The sequence below is a fragment of the Orcinus orca genome, chromosome 9 (assembly GCF_937001465.1).
Source record: "Orcinus orca chromosome 9, mOrcOrc1.1, whole genome shotgun sequence".
Classification (NCBI taxonomy): Eukaryota; Metazoa; Chordata; class Mammalia; order Artiodactyla; family Delphinidae; genus Orcinus; species Orcinus orca.
In genome coordinates this window covers 105,167,757-105,184,596 of record NC_064567.1, presented here as the reverse complement: position 1 = coordinate 105,184,596, position 16,840 = coordinate 105,167,757, and the positions used below count along the sequence as shown (strand labels likewise).

The 16,840-nt window shown below is 45.3% G+C and overlaps 1 protein-coding gene across 2 annotated transcripts in view; it reads right to left on the bottom strand.

Moving 5' to 3' along the window:
- HUS1 (HUS1 checkpoint clamp component) overlaps positions 1-15,760 on the bottom strand; it is a 29,776-nt gene extending 14,016 nt beyond the window's left edge. The window contains exons 1-6 of one of the 2 annotated variants that reach the window (XR_004475790.2): positions 15,523-15,760; positions 14,780-14,907; positions 14,503-14,679; positions 5,907-6,014; positions 4,592-4,666; positions 276-375 (exon numbers count right to left, since the gene is read on the bottom strand). Coding sequence is in view for 1 of the 2 variants with exons in the window: in XM_004277942.4 (XP_004277990.1) it covers positions 276-375; positions 4,592-4,666; positions 5,907-6,014; positions 14,503-14,679; positions 14,780-14,907; positions 15,523-15,574 (640 nt within the window). In the remaining variant the exon portion in view is untranslated. The remainder of the gene's footprint in view (positions 1-275; positions 376-4,591; positions 4,667-5,906; positions 6,015-14,502; positions 14,680-14,779; positions 14,908-15,522) is intronic. The other variant, XM_004277942.4, reaches the window with a different exon arrangement.
- Positions 15,761-16,840: the final 1,080 nt, after the last annotated feature.

The window sequence follows — 16,840 nt, the reverse complement described above, 5'->3', positions numbered from 1 at the left end:
CTTTGTTATAAAGCAGAAACTAACACACCATTGTAAAGCAATTATACTCCAATAAAGATGTAAAAAAAAAAAATGAAAGAAAGAAAAACTTCTTACTTTTTAATACACACACAAGTAGGAGAAAATGAGTGTCATCTACATGTCTAACTCCACCCCATGTGAGAAACTACAATCTTTGGGAGAAGGCACAGGATGTGAAGAGCTGGAAGGGCTCTTGGAGACTGAGCCCAAGCCCAGGTTTTATGGATGAGGAGATAACCCAGCAGGAAACTTACCTAATTGAGGATTTCCAAGATCTTTAAAATGAGTTGTAACACATACTAGTTCAGTTTCTATTTTCAAGTTCAATTCTCCATTTAGGTTTGCTTCAATAATCTGCAAATTGAGTATTTTACAGTGTTAAGAAAAGGAAAAAGGAAATAAAAAAGTGAACATCAGCTTCCAACAAACCAGGTGACAAGGTAGCCCCCCCAGACGCAGGGCACTCCTGACAGCACCAAGCCCCACATGGCATCAGCAAGAAGACAAGGTCTGAGAGCCAGGGACTCAGAAATCCCCGGAGAGCAGCCCCTCCACGTGCAGAGCGCCGTGGGAAAACCTGAGAACAGGTGAGGCTGGGGGTCCCTGCTAGCAGCTCTGACAACACAGACACTGTGTGACTCCTGCAAAACAGAGGGAGGAGAACCGGAAGAGAACGTGAAGTTAGAAGCTCACCACCTGCCTTATTTATTTATTTTTTTTGCGGTACGTGGGCCTCTCACTGTTGTGGCCTCTCCCGTTGCGGGGCACAGGCTCCGGACACGCAGGCTCAGCAGCCATGGCTCATGGGCCCAGCCACTCCGTGGCATGTGGGATCTTCCTGGACCAGGGCACGAACTCGCATCCCCTGCGTCGGCAGGCGGACTCTCAACCACTGCGCCACCAGGGAAGCCCCAGGGAAGCCCCACCTGCCTTATCTTTATAAATGGACCAAACCATCTATTACAACTGCCAATTCCACATAATCAGAAAGCCTTCAGAATATCAGGAGAACATAACCATCTACCTGAAAAATAAACTCAGACATTGGGAAGTGAGATTTCCAAATTCAGAAAGGCCCGAAGATGCCGTCAGGTGTCCAGGACTCCAACAAGCTGCGGGGCCCCGTGGCCGCTGGGCTTTCCGTACTCAGAGGACAGCTGGGCTTGGTGACCAATTGCCGTGGCCCCTACCGGCCACACCTCCCCCCGCCCCAACAGTGCCTGGAACTTCTCCCAAGATCAGAGGGGCCCTTTCCTTTCAAGCTCTGCCCTCCACCAACCAACAGGGTCTCTAAACGGGACAGAATCTAGAAATTAAGTTCAGAGAAAGATACAGGTACCACGACATGATACAGGTACCAAGATTTGGGCAATCTGCCCAGGGCACGCTGCACTTCGCCTTTTACCGTCGGTATCTGGCCACCTCTAAAGCCTGGCAGGTCTTCGGAAAGCCCGTGCAGCAGCATGCAAGCCAGCATTTTGCTCAACCAACAATGCAAGAGGCCACCGAGCCGCCATAGGTGATGGTGGTCGTCTGGCCGAGGAGCCATTCTAGAGGCGCAGCAAGAGGGGCAGAGGTCATGGGTGAGCGGAGCACGGCCTGCTCCGCAGGGCTCAGCTGCAGCTAAATCTCAGACAGATTTACTTCAGAGTGTCACCTAGCAGACCTTATTCTTGTTCCTTAAAATTAGTGAACTCTGAATAGTTTCCATCCTAGTAACAAAATCAAAAAATGTTTTTAACTTGAGTGAGCTCTCATTTCTAAGGCTTTGACATTACACAGAAAACAGCCTCCACATTTCCTTGCTGCATCATCTAGTAACCATACCTCTGAATGAGAAGAATTCATTATTCTTTCACTACCCAGAAACACACGGTGATGTTTCTAAGCCCGCTCTCTTATCTGGACACAATACTTGACTGAAGTATGTAAAACAGTCCTTGTGCTTACCGGGACTCTAAAGCTAACACAGGCCCGTCTGCTTTGAGTAAGCACACACTCAGTATCTACCTGTAAATTCTCCCCGCTTTTGAAAAACAGGTTTTATATAAATACAGATTTATTCAAGAAGGCTGCTTGCAAGGTTCTAGATTCACTCCAGACTTCAAACACTCTCGCAACTTTCTTCACATCCCCACCGCCTGAGTGATCAAACAGTAGCTCCACACCTCTGACCACACCCGGTGCCTGGTGTGGGGCAGTGTTCAAACAGAACTTGCCAAGGGAGTTCACGAGCAACACGCTGAACAACTGGTCGCCATGTTTATTTTGTGAGCGATGGCCAGAGTATTAGCCACATCAACATACTTTGCTTCTTAGGGACTTGGACAAAGTCTTACCTCTTTCGGAGATTCGCCAAATGATAATTACCCACCATTTACGGAAGAGTGGCTAAACGCACTGGGAACCTAACATAAATGATCTCGATTCACAAAAAGTCACAGAGCCATTGTGACAGTTAGGCTGCCATTCCCGTGCTGGATAACACCCAGCACCTGGGCGCACCGCTCAGTGGGGGGCCCAGGGTGGCTGCAAGGACTCGGCTCCTCTGAGGCTGAGACAACGTACAAGGTGTAAGCAACAGAGCACTGCTCCAACCACCAAGCACCGCCGACCCACGTGTCTACCACAGCAACAGCATCCCTGCGCGCCCGTCAGAAACTCAGCCTGACCCCACCGCAGACCTCCTGAACCAGAACTGGCATTTGGTTGGAGGGGAGCCCAATGCCTTAAAACCTGGTGGAGACTTCTGTCAGTCCATGCCTGTTTTTTCTGTTCCTACCTGAGTCGTACACGCAACCCACCCCCACTGGCCACGTCTCTCATTAAAGGAAGTAAGGTAAGGATGGCATCTCATCAAGGGCCGCTGGGGCATCTGACGGGACAGGGATATTTTTAATGTGTTAAGTCCTAGTCATTTTCCTTAGGTCTCTTGCCTGTAATCTTCAGACACAGAATTCTGGTTACTCAAGTAGATCTCGTTATGCATTTGGCTACTCCAACTTTCCATATGCTTGACAACTTTCCCCTTAGTATTTCACAGTGCAGGAACCACTTCCACAAAATTCTGGCTTTTAAACACTCCAGGGAAGAGAAAAACACCTTTGATGATTTTATCTAAAGGACTTTGCTGACTCATTTCCCTTGGACCAAAAGAACAAACAATCGGATCCTTGACTTACTCGGCCTGCCTTTTCTCTCCTGGGCCTCTCGAACCTCTCTGGAGGTCCCCAGGGTATCCTCAGAGGAAGCTCCCAGCCTGACAACTGGCAACATCAAGGCAGGCAGAGCAGAACACCCATGTCTGCCCAGGACACACTGCTTCATCTGAAGCCATCCTAAATTAAAGTGAAATCTATAAAGATGAAGTTATGGAAGAAAATTACTCTCAAGCGAGCACACCTGCGGTGATAAAACAGCCCATCAACGTTTTCTAGGCTTCAGGAAACTTTTGTAATTCCAAAGATCTCTTGAAACTAAGTTTCATTCCAGGTCCATGCGCAAACACCTATTACCCACGTGCTGAATGGCAACCCCACAGTGGGTGGCTGTCACGCAGAGACGGTTAAGACAATTTCCCTTTTCAGGAAGCTGCCACTTTAGGAGGGGTTCCCAGGTGCTAGCAGGTAACTTATGTAGTGCTGAACAGAGCAGCTCGGCAGAGGAGGGGCTTACAGCCAGTGTGGTGGGAGAAGGTCTGGGAATTCTGATGAGCAGTGAGAAGGGCTAAGTGCTTTCCAGGGGACAACGGGAGAGAAGCAGCCAAGTGTGAACGGCACAGACGGGGCCTGGGAAGAACCGGTGCTGTGGGGATGGACAAGAGTCTAGAGGAGTTCTGCAGGGAGGGGGCAGCCATGTGGCAGGTAACTGGCCTGCAGACACCGAAGAGCAAAGGTTTCACCAGGTGGACCGGGGTTTCTATAATGAAACATCCAGGGACACAATCGAATGAGTTTTGGGGGTGAGTGCAGAACTCAGGAGAACCCTGGGAGGGAAGGAGAATGACCCACACGATCCCCCAACACTGTCACTGTCACATATAGCGTTTCATGACATTGGCAGAAAACCTTCACAGAAGAAAACAGGGAAGTAAACATGACCCTCGAGCTGACCTAAGAGCTGCCTACAGGAAGAGGGGTGTGTCCTGGGGGATCTCCGTCCTGGGCTCACAGAGACATCTGGCAAGTAGAGAGGCCAGCATCAGTGATCATAAGAAAATATGTACATTATCAGATAAAACATGTAATATGCTGTCCAGAACATATGGAAAGAAAGCCAGAACTGTTGAATATATCCTTAACATACTATTAATATAGATATGAGGGACTAGGGCAAATGCAATGCGAGTGAGGAAAGTTGAGAAGACCTGAGCAGGTTGCTACAGGCACCTGTAAAACCGCAGGCTCTCAACAACCAGCCAGGCCCCCAGAGCCAGGGGGTGAGGGACGCCCCACGCGGACACCACATGGTGAATGGCAGGGCACCAAGACTCCATCAGACGAGGCTCCTCCCAGGACATGCAGCCAAAACCACACACTTGGGAGCTCTTTTCCAAGAAGTTAGGACTTACAAGGTGATTGCTGATGTTTTTCATCTTCTCCACAATGCTCTTCATAGTCTTCAAGACTGGTAAATAAATACTAACCTATAAAGCAAATGAGAAAAATCAGGAGTATTAACACATTGACATAACATAGTCAAGTACTGACAGGTGCTCATTACCTGTTCACAATGTGTGTACGCTTAAAAGCTCTGGAATCTTGTTTTTAAATTGCCTGAATACAGGTCCTTTTTAAAATATAAAAAGAAAAACAAGTTTACAACTTCACTCACTCATGCCTGCCTCTGGTGACATCAGTGACCATGTCCCTGCAGGCATTCCCTGCTTCCAAGACTGCAGCCCTGCAGCCAAGATGCCCTCTGCACGTGCCCCAGGGGACTAAGGCTCAGCACCGGGGGAGGCCGTCCTCCAGGGGTTCACACCCAGGCTCAAGGTCTGCCTCCTACCCTGTGCAGAAACACTGGGGGCCAGTCTCTGCAGCAGTGCCCAGACTGGGTTGCAGCAGTACTTGGTACGATGCTGGCTTTTTCCCAGCAAAGATGTCTTCTAGCAAAAGCCAAGTAAATATTCCATTCACTGTATTTTCACGGTCTCTTCTTCAATACATCGTGAGCAAGAGTTTGACCCTTGGGCATCATCTTTACTTCCAGTGGCTCTGGGACTCCTGTCAGGAGAACTAAAGCAGGCTCTCCCACACACCCTGGGCATCACTCCTTACGAGACAAAGGAAAAAACCACGTTCTGTGAAACCCAAGCTGGCGCCTAGGACCGCTACTCCCAATAAATGCGATGGTCCTCCAAAATACTACCTTAGTTTTACTTAAGCATTATTGGGCAAGACTTTCTCTCTCCTAACTGTAAAGAATGGGGCATTCCTATTATGTAAAACGCTACTTTAGGATGTTTTATGTGAACAACTAAAGACAAATACTGCAATTTTTTTTTTTTTTTCTGGGAGTGTCCTTTAAAAATGACTATCTCTTGGGCTTCCCTGGTGGCGCAGTGGTTGAGAATCCGCCTGCCGATGCAGGGGACACGGGTTCGTGCCCCGGTCCGGGAAGATCCCCCATGCTGCGGAGCGGCTGGGCCCGTGAGCCATGGCCGCTGAGCCTGCGCATCCGGAGCCTGTGCTCCACAACGGGAGAGGCTGCAACAGTGAGAGGCCCGCGTACTGCAAAAAAAAAAAAAAAAAAAAAAGACTATCTCTTTTCAGGCACTATACAACTTTCAAATAAAACCTACGGCAAGACTTTATCTAAAGTCAGAGAATTCAAATCACACCATTTAATACGTGGTGAGTGACAGGACGCCAGGCATCACTCACGTCAGCGTCCGGGACCGTCGGTTCTTGTAAGTCCTTCCACAGTTTTCGAGGAATAACCTTTACAGGGATGTCATGTGTCACAACACGACTACTGCTTGACACGGATAACTGCCAACAGAAAAATTAAAAATTATTTGTATCATCCCGTCAACACTTAAAAAAAAGAACTGAAAGACTAAAAAAGTTGATACCAAATCTAAGTGGAATGTTCTCAATTCAACAAATATTTATGGTGTGCGTATCCAGCTTGGGGTCCTGTTAGGAGCTGGGAAGTGTGGTGAACAAGAATAAGATAAGGTTCCCTCTGTTCCAGAGGTACAGGTGGGTAAGGAAGGAAACACAAACTATACAAGCTGGGTGCACTACATATAATCACTACAGATTTGAAGAAAGCAAAACAGCAACCAGGTGAGCGTGTGAGGAGGGTCTTAGAGTGGGAAGTCAGGAAAAGCTTCTCCGAGAGGTGACGTTTCAGATAGGACCAGAACAAGGATGAGCTGTCAGTCATGGGAAAATAGAGACGAGGGGGACAGTGTTCTCCCAGGCAGGGAGAAGAGCAGTGTAAAGTCGTGAAGCACAAGTGACTTGCTATGCAGAAGGGACCAAGAGACTGTTCTGTGTGCACAGGACACTCGTGTGCTGCTGGAAGGATAAAACTCGACCTGTCTATGTGCATGGGCTCCTCTGAGACTCCACAGCCCAACATATTCTGCACTTTAAGAAAGAAAAGCATGATATGTTACTCTCTTACTTTTCCCTAAGTAACTTTAGAACCACACCACACTTATATTGTGAGGTGAAATACAGATTAGCTCTGAGAACTGCGTGACTGCAAAGAGCTGAGAAAAAGGAAGAAAGGTTGAGGAAGAGAGTGATCAAGACAGTGGAGGAGCAGCATGCGGGCTCGCCACCTCCCACAGATGCATCAGAACTACATCCACATGCAGAACGGTGCTCACAGGACACCTACTGAAACCTGGCAGAAGACCTCAGGCTTCAGAAAGGGCGAGAAAACCTCCACGCAACTGGGTAGGACAAAAGAGAAAAGAACAAAACAGAGAGGGGAATTGGGATGGGGCCTGCACCCCAGGGAGGGAGCTGTGAAAGAGGAAAGGTGCCCACACCCTGGATGTCCCCTCACAGGCAGGGAGATCAGCCTGGACAGAGGGGGAGCTGTAGAACCTTGGAGGAGAATCCAGCAACCAGTTTACAGAAGGCAGAATGGAGAGAGACCTGCACACACGGGAGATGCCACCGCCCTGCCCTGCCCAGCCTGAGACACGTGTCTGCCGGGGTGGGTGGGGGCTGGGTGCTGAAGCGCAGGCTTCGGAGCTCAGACCCAGGGAGAGGACTGGGGTGGGCTGCCTGAAGGGGCTGGAGTGTGGTGTGGCCATGACCAAGGGCGTACCTGGGCCCACCAGAGAGGCAACGTGCCACTGTTGGAGGACGTGTGAAGGGAGGGGCGGGGCCGCCACAGGAGCTTCCTTCCACGTGCACACGCACTTTCAGGCAACACAACACCACCTATATGAGTCCCTGGGGCGGGCGTGAGCCACCGCTGCCGCTGAGAGTGTCAGGAGTGGGCGCCAGCTGCCACTGCCATCGCAGGCTCCAGGAGCACGTGCAAACCGCTGCAGGCTCTGGGAAGACACATGAGCTTCTGTTGTGGGCTCTGGGTGGGCAGGTGCCAGCCGCCACCACCGCTGAGAACTCCAGGAGGGGGCACCAGCTGCCCTCACTGCTGCGGCTCCGGGAACATGCAAAAGCCGCCGCATCTGCACACTCCCCATCAAGGGGGTAGTGGCCAACACGTGCTGAGGAGCGGCAAAAGGCATCCATACTAAAGGCAGCCCTCACACCAAAAATATTAAACCTACACAAGCTACACAGGGACACTCCCGCATATAAATAGCCTTCTAAGACCACAGTTGGTAACTGTTTCTCCTAAGCTCAGAGAAAGAGAAATACAAGTAAAATGAAGAAGCTGAGGAACCACTCCCAGTTAAAAGACCAAGAGAGAATTCCCCAAAGGAACAAACAATGAAACAGACTTCTTCAGTCTAACAGAGAAAAAGTTCAAAAAGGTGGTGATGATAATAGTGAAGGTATTAAGAAAGGCTTTTGACAGAAGTGCAGACAGAGTACTGTAAAAAAGAACTAGAGACAACAAGGAGGAGCCAAGAAAAATTACAAAATTAATTTGCCGAGATGAAAGCTGAGCTCAAGGCAACGAATAACAGAATGAATAACATAGAAGAATGAACAAGTGAGCTGGAAGACAGAATAATGGAAATCACTCAATCACAACAGACAGAAAGCCAAAAGAAAAAAAAAATGAAAGCAAGATAAGAGATCTATGGGATAATATAAAGCATGCCAATCAATGCATAATACAGATTCCAGAAGGAGAAGAAAGAAAAGTGGATCAAAAATGTTTTGAAGAAATTATGGCTGAAAGCTTCCCAAACCTAAAGAAGGAAACATATATCCAGGTACAGGAAGTACAGAGGGTCCCAAGTAAGGTGAACCCAAACAGACGTGCACCAAGACACAATTAAAATGGCAAAAGTTGGGCTTCCCTGGTGGCACAGTGGTTGAGAGTCCACCTGCTGATGCAAGGGACACGGGTTCGTGCCCCGGTCTGGGAGGATCCCACATGCCGCATAGCGGCTGGGCCCGTGAGCCATGGCCGCTGAGCCTGCGCATCTGGAGCCTGTGATCTGCAACGGGAGAGGCCACAACTGAGAGGCCCGCGTACTGCAAAAAAAAAAAAAAACTGGCAAAAGTTAAAGAGAGGATTCTAAAGACAGAAAGAGAAAAACAAGGAGTTAATTACAAGGGAACCCCTGTAAGGCTATCAGCTGATTTCACTATGGAAATGTTGCAGGCCAGAAGGGAGTGGCAAAATATATTCAAAGTCTTGAAAGGGAAAAAAATCTGCAACCTAGAATATTCTACCCAGCAAGATTATCATTTAGAATAGGAGGAGAAAAAATTTCTCAGACAAGCAAAATCTAAAAGAATACAGTGATGCTAAACCTAGCCTAAAAGAAATATTGAAAGGTCTTCTCTAAATAGAAAAGAAGCAACAAGCTATAGGAAAGAGGGAATAACAAATGGAAAGTAAATCACTTAAGCCAACATACAAATTAAAAAGAAAAAAAAATTTTTAAATCTATCTGTGAAAGCGATGATAACCACAACAAACTAAAAGAATAAACATGAAGATGTAAAACAGGACATCAAATTCATAAAACGTAGGGGAGGAGAATTAGAAAATGTAGATTTTTTTTTTAAATGTGTTTGAGCCTACAATGACTATCAGTCTAAAGCAAGTAGATATAGAAAGGGGTTAACATACTTGAAAAACAGGGTAACCACAAACCAACAACATACGATAGATTCACAAAAACCAAAAAGAACAGAACACAAGCATAAAATAAAAGGAATCAAACCACAAAAAGAAAAACAAGAAGAGAAATAAAGGAACAAAGAAGAAACATAAAATCAATTGGAAAACAAGGTTTAAAATGGCAGTGAATACATATTTATCAATAGTTTCCTCAAATGTCAATGGACTAAATGCTCCAATCAAAAGACAGTGGCGGACTGGATAAAAAAGAGCCTGCAATATGTTGCCTACAAGAGACCCACTTCAGGGACTTCCCTGGCAGTCCAGTGGTTAAGGCTCTGTGCTGCCACTACAGGGCACAGGTTCGATCCCTGGTTAGGAACTAAAATCCTGCACACAGCACGGCATGGTGTGGCCAAAAAAAAACACTAGAGACCCACTTCAGGGCAAAAGAAACACAAAGATTGAAAGTGAGGGAATGGAAAAAGATACTTCATGGAAACGGAATTGACAAGAAAGTAGCAGTTGCACCACTCGTATCAGACAAAACAGACTTTAAAACAAAGGCCATAAAGAAGGATAAATAAGGACAGTATATAATGATAAAAGGATCAATACAAGAGGAGGACTTTATACTCGTCAACATATATGCAACTAATATCAGAGCACCCAAATACATAAAACAAATACTAACAAACATAAAGGAAGAAACTGATAGGAATACAATAATAGTAGGAGACTTTAACACCTGACTTGCATCAGTGGACAGCTCTTTGAGACAGAAAATCAATAAGGCAACAGAGATCCTAAATGATACAACAGAACAGCTACACTTAATTGTTGTTGGGGACATTACATTAAAAATAAAAGAAAACACATTCTTTTCAAGTGCACATGGAACATTCTTTAGGACTGACAACATACTAGGGCACAAAACAAACCTCAACAAATTTAAGAGTACAGACATTATTTCAAGCATCTTTTCTGACCACAATGGCATGAAAATAGAAATCAACCACAGCAAAAGAAATGAGAAAAAAACAATTACATGGAGACTAAACAACATGCTACTACGAAACCAATGGGTCAAGAAGGAAATCAAGAATGAAATTTAAAAGTACCTTGTGACAAATGACAATGAAAACGCAACCATACAAAATCTAAGGATGCAGCAAAAGCAGTTCTTGGAAGTTCATAGCAATACAGGCCTTCCTCAAAAAAACAAGAGAAATCTCAAATAAACAACCTAACCTACTGCCTAGAAGAATCAAAAAAAGACCACCACCTAAAGTCAGCAGAAGGAAGGAAATAATAAAGATCACAGGGGAAATAAATAAAATAGAGAGTAAAAAAATAGAAAAAATCAATAAAGCCAAGAGCTGGTTCTTTGAAAGGGTAAACAAAATTGACAAACGTCTGGCCAGGATCACCAAGAAGAAAAGAGAGAGAAACCAAACAAAATAAGAAATGAAAAAGGAGAACTATCAACTGATACTGCAGAAAAAAACATAAGAGACTGCTATGAACAATTATATTTGAACAAATTGGACAACCTAGAGGAAATGGACAAGTTTCGGGAAACATACAGCCCACCAAAAGTCAAATCAAGAAGAAATCGGTAATTTGAACAGACTGATCACTAGAAGTGAAATAAAATCTGTAATAAAAAAAAAAATTCCCTACAAACAAAAGTCAAGGACCAGATGGCTTCACAGGCAAATTCTACAAAACATACAAAGAAGAACTTTTACAGATCCTTCTCAAACTCTTCCAAAAGACTGAAGAGGAGGGAACACTCCCAAAGACATTATATTAAGCCACCATTGACCCAATACCAAAACCAGACAAAGATACCAGCAAAAATGAAAATTACAGGCCAATATCTTTGATGAACACAGATGCAAAAATTCTCAACAAAATATTAGCAAACCGAATCCAATAACATGTAAAAAAATCAGACACCATGACCAAGTGGGATTCATCCCAAGTTAACAAGAATGGTTCAACATACGCAAACTGATGTTATACACCACATCAACAAAAGAAAAGACTGGGACTTCCCTGGCGGTCCAGTGGTTAAGACTACATGCTTCCACTGTAGGGGCATGGGTTTGATCCTGGTCAGGGAACTAAGTACCGCATGCCACACAGCACAGCCAAAAAATAAAAAAAATTTAAAAATTTAAAAAATTTAAAAAAGAACAAAAGAAAAGACAAAAACCACATGATCATCTCAATGGATGCAGAAAAAGCATCTGACAAAATTCAACATCCATTCATAATAAAAACTCTTACCAAAGTGGGTATAGAGGGAACATACCTCAACATAACAAAAGCTATTTATGACACACCCATAGCCAATATAGTAACAATGAAAAGCTGAAAGCCTATCCACTAAAATATGGATAAATACAAGGATGCCCACTCTCACCACTTCTATTCAACATATTACTGGAAGTGTTAGCCACAGCAATCAAACAAGAAAAAGAAATAAAAGGCATCCAAATTGGAAGGGAAAAGGTAAAACTGTCATTATATGTAGATGACATGATGCTACACATAGAAAATCCTAAAGACTTGACACAAAAACTACTAGAACTAATAAATGAATTCAGCAAGGTAGCAGGATACAAGATTAACATACAGAAATCTGTTGCATTTCTTTACACTAACAATGAAATATCAGAAAGAGAAAGTAAAAAAGCAAAAAAAAAAAAAACTTTTAAAATTGCATCAAAGAAAAATACAATAAAATACTTAGGAATAAACCTTACCAAGGAGGTGAAAGACTTACATGCTGAGAACTATGAAACATTAATAAAGGTAATTAAAGATGATTCAAAGAAATGGAAAGATATCTCATGCTCTTGGATTGGAAGAATTAATATTGTTAAAATGGCCATACTAAGCAAAGCAATCTACAGGTTTAATGCAATCCCTATCAAATTACCCATGACATTTTTCACAGAACTAGAATAAATAACCCTAAAATTCATATGGAACCATAAAAGACCCAGAATTCCCAAAGCAATCCTGAGGAAGAAGAACGAAACAGGAGGCATAACCCTCCCAGACTTCAGACAATACTACAAAGCTACAGTAATCAAAACAGCATGGTACTGACACAAAAAAACAGCCATATGGATCAATGGAACAGAACAGAGAGTCCAAAAATAAACCCACACACCTAGAGTCAATTAATCTTTGCAACAAAGGAGGCAAGAATATACCATGGGAAAAAGACAGCTCCTTCAGCAAGTGGTGCTGGGAAACTTGGACAGCTGCATGTAAATCAATGAAGTTAGAACACACCCTCACAGCATACACAAAAATAAACTCAAAATGGCTTAAAGACTTAGAAGTAAGACATTGACACCATAAAACTCCTAGGAAAGAGCATATGCAAAACATTCTCCGACATAAATCATAGCAACATTTTCTTAGGTCAGTCTCCCAAGGCAATAGAAATAGAAACAAAAACAAACAAATGGGATCTAATCAAACTTACAAGCTTTTGCACAGCAAAGGAAACCATAAATAAAACCAAAAGACAACCCACAGAATAGGATAAAATATATGCAAATGATGTGACCAACAAGGGATTAATTTTCAAAATATACTACAATGAGCTACCACCTCACACCAGTCAGAACGGCCATAATTTAAAAATCTACAAATAACAAATGCTGGAGAGGGTAGGGAGAAAAGGGAACCCTCCTCTACTGTTGGTGGGAATGTAAGTTTTGGTGCAGCCACTATGGAGAACAGTATGGAGGTTCCTCACAATACTAAAAATAGAATTACCATATGACCCAGCAATCCCACTGCCGAAAATATATCCAGACAAAACTATAATCCAAAAAGATGCATGCACCTATATGTTCATAGCAGCACTATTTACAATAGCCAGGACATGGAAACAACCTAAATGTCCATCGACAGATGAATGGATAAAGAACACGTGGTATATATAAACATACAATGTTATAATACTCGGCCATAAAAAAAGAATGAAATAATGCCATTGCAGCAGCATGGATGGACCTAGAGATTATCATACTAAGTGACTGAAGTCAGAAAGAGGAAGACAAATACCATATGGTATCACTTATATGTGGAATCTAAAACATAACACAAATGAACCTACCTTCAAAACAGAAACAGACTCACAGACATAGAGAACAGGCTTGTGGTTGCCAAGGGGGAGAGTGGGTGGGGTAGGGATGGACTGGGAGTTTGGGGTTAGCAGATGTCAACTATTACATACAGAATGCATAAACAACAAGGTCCTACTGTATAGCACAGGGAACCATATTCAATACCCTGAGATAAACCATAGTGGAAAAGAATATTAAAAAGAATGCATACATATGTATAACTGAGTCACTTTGCTGTACAGCAGAAATTAACACAACATTGTAAATCAACTATACTTCAATTAAAAAAAAAAGTTGAGAAATCCTCTTCCATAAAGAGCATTAAACTGAATACAACACTCACCCAAAGGAGAGGTGCCAGGATGAGGGAAGGCCAGGGAGGAGGCAGCACTGGCGCTAAAGGAAGTTAAGGCTTCAAAGAGTAAGAGGAGAGACTCCAAGGAGAAGACCCAGCATCCCCAAAGCCTGGGAGTTGGGAAAGAACGGGACACACCTGGGGAACCACTCAGAGGGCAGGTGTTTGCAATTTGGCTCTACAATGGGTTGGGCCACACGTCAAGGGCTTCGGACAGTAAGTTGGAAAAGTGAACTTCATTCTGTGAGCAGTGACAGCCTGTGGGGTACATGTGTCCTGAAGAGAGCTGCGCGTTGGATTCATCTGGTAGTAGCGTGGAAGAAAGATGTATTCCTCGAGAACCAGAGGTCATTTTAAAGGTGTCAGCAACAGAGGCGTGGGATAGGGGAGGGACACACAAATGCTTCAAAAGTGAAAATGGAGAGAAACCATGGTTTCTAGACTAGGTGACAAAACCAGTAAAAGAAATGGAGATGCTGGGATTACGCAGATAGAGAAGAAAGACGCAGAAGTGTTATTTCATAGGAAAAGGAGTATCCTCGTTGAATATTATGGGATCATAATGCTATTTAAACATGAGGAGGACATGACTCCAAGGGAAAACAAATACTGACGTGCAGATCTTTCATTTTAATAAAACCAATTAGCTTTCCACATACTGTTAGAAAGCCTAGGCTTATAACTACTTTTGAATCCTCTGGGAAGTTTCAGAAACGCTCCCGTCGTACTCACCAGCTCTATAGAAACTGTGAGGCAGGGAAAGTGTTTATTAGTCAGCTTGATTTTCAAGACTCGGGCATTCTGGGCAGTTTTCAAGGCTCGAGATAAATTTTCCGATGTTAGCTCTAAATAAATCGCATTGTTTTCTGCGGAGACACCTTCCATTTGAAATTCGCTGAAGAAGTTCTCCTAAGGGAAGAAAAAGGGGGGACATCTGTGCTCTTTCCGGCGGCATTCGTGGCGGGCGAGGGTGGGGGCGGTTTGCAGGCCTCAGAGAGCCTCCGCTCACCTGCTCCAGTTCACACCACATGCTCACCCCTCCATTGGCCACCTTGTCAGAGAGGATGAAATTCAACTTATCCGGGCTGATACGCAGAGTGCAGGTTTTGGCAAGCTTGGCTATCATGTTACTAACTCCTACAGCGAAGGATTCGAGTAAGGAATTACTAAGAAGCACGCCAAGTATCCCAGACGCTAACTTAGCTCGCAGAACTCCCAGTTCGGCCCGACGAGCTTGCCGGTGGGAAAATCACGTTTACGCTGGTACCCACCGGGAAGCCTTTAATGCCGCTGAGGTCACGCCAGCCTCCCACCAACCCTGCGCCGTTCACATCACCAGCCATCAGGGCTGGAATAAGGAAACCGCGATATTCGGAAGTGAACTGGCGCCTACCGGCCGCCTTCAGCCCTCCCACGTCCACTCGGGGCCGCCGGGTGCTGCAGGGATCGGGGCAGGGCCAGGCGCCGCAGGGGGCGGGGGAACCAACGGGGCCGGGCTGTGAAGGGCGCTCTGCGCCAGATAAAGGTGTCTGTACCGCCAGCGGCCGGGTTAAGAAAAGACACGAGATAGGACTCAATCTGCAGGGACAACCCTCGGCACCTGCGCCCGCCCCATCCTCCAGCGGCCCGCCAGCCCAGCGCGCCCCCATCCTCCTCGCGGGGCCCCGGCCGCTTGCACTGCCCCTTCCGGGCCTCCCGCCCTCCCCTATGCCCTCCTCCCCGCCGCCCTGGGCCGACGCGGCCCCCACTCACGCGTGAAGTTGTTCAGAGAGGCCGCATCCACGAGCTTAGCCCGAAACTTCATGGCGGGACGCAGCCCGTGCGGGGCGCCCGTAGGCGGCCGACTCCAGGGACCCCAGCCTTACGCTGCCCGCCAGAAACGCCACCGCTGGCCTGGGTTCCGCCTGGCTCAGCCTGACGCCAGCCGCTGAGGGGAGGAGGGCTTTCAGGTCGCGCCCCTGGGTGACGCGACCTCTGCCGGAAGTGACGCGTCCTCCGCCCGCAGGTACCGGAAGTGGTTCTGACGATTTGAAGTTTGACCTCCGTGATCCCTATTTCCAATTCGTTTTTACAACATGAGAAATAAAATCAATCCCTTGTTTATAAAGTATTGAGTAGAGTTACCGCTTAAATACACACCTCTCTGGGGTAGGGGGGTTTTAGAACCTCCCTCGGCTCAGACGTTCGCACTAGTACCCCAGCGGTGCGGGACCACGTTGGATGATGCTGTGAAATTGTTTCAAATTTAAACTTTTAAACTGTGCAAAACGCAGGATGTTTAAAGAACACTGATGTTAAGTGGTAATTTTGTAGTCTTATCTCAAGATGAACTTCACTAGAGCCTGTTAAAAAAATCGCACAGCAGAGGGGCTTTCCTGGTGGCGCAGTGGTTAAGAATCCGCCTGCCAATGCAGGGGCCATGGGTTCGAGCCCTAGTCCGGGAAGATCCCACATGCCATAGGGCAACTAAGCCTGTGCATCACAACTACTGAGCCTGAGCTCTAGAGCCTGCGAGCCACAACTACTGAGCCCACGCACCTGGAGCCCATTGCACTGCAACTACTGAGCCCGCGTGGCACAACTACTGAAGCCCCCACGCCTAGAGCTGGTGCTCCGCAACAAGAGAAGCCACCACAGTGAGAAGCCCCCATGCAGCAAGAAAGACCCAACACAGCCACAAATTAATTAATTAATTAAAAAAAATCTCACAGCACAAATGATATAAATAATGTGGTAGAATTTTGAAAAACAAAATGAGACATAGAACAATTGTCTCCAACTTGGTTTTTCAGAGACAAGATTGTCCCTGTTAAGAATGTTTTATTTTTAATGTGCTTTGCAAATAGAAACCTACAACCTTGTTTTTATCTTGGTGTATAGAATCAAGATATGATAAACAGTAATAACAGATCCTTTTAAAAGTGCAAAATACGAAAATTATAAGCAGTTCTGCCTATTTTAAGACTATAGCACAAGGTAGACTCCAATCTACATTGTTACAAGTGTTTGCCAAGCCAAACGTGATTAATGTCACATTTAAATTTTTTAGTAACAAAACATGCTTTTTAGT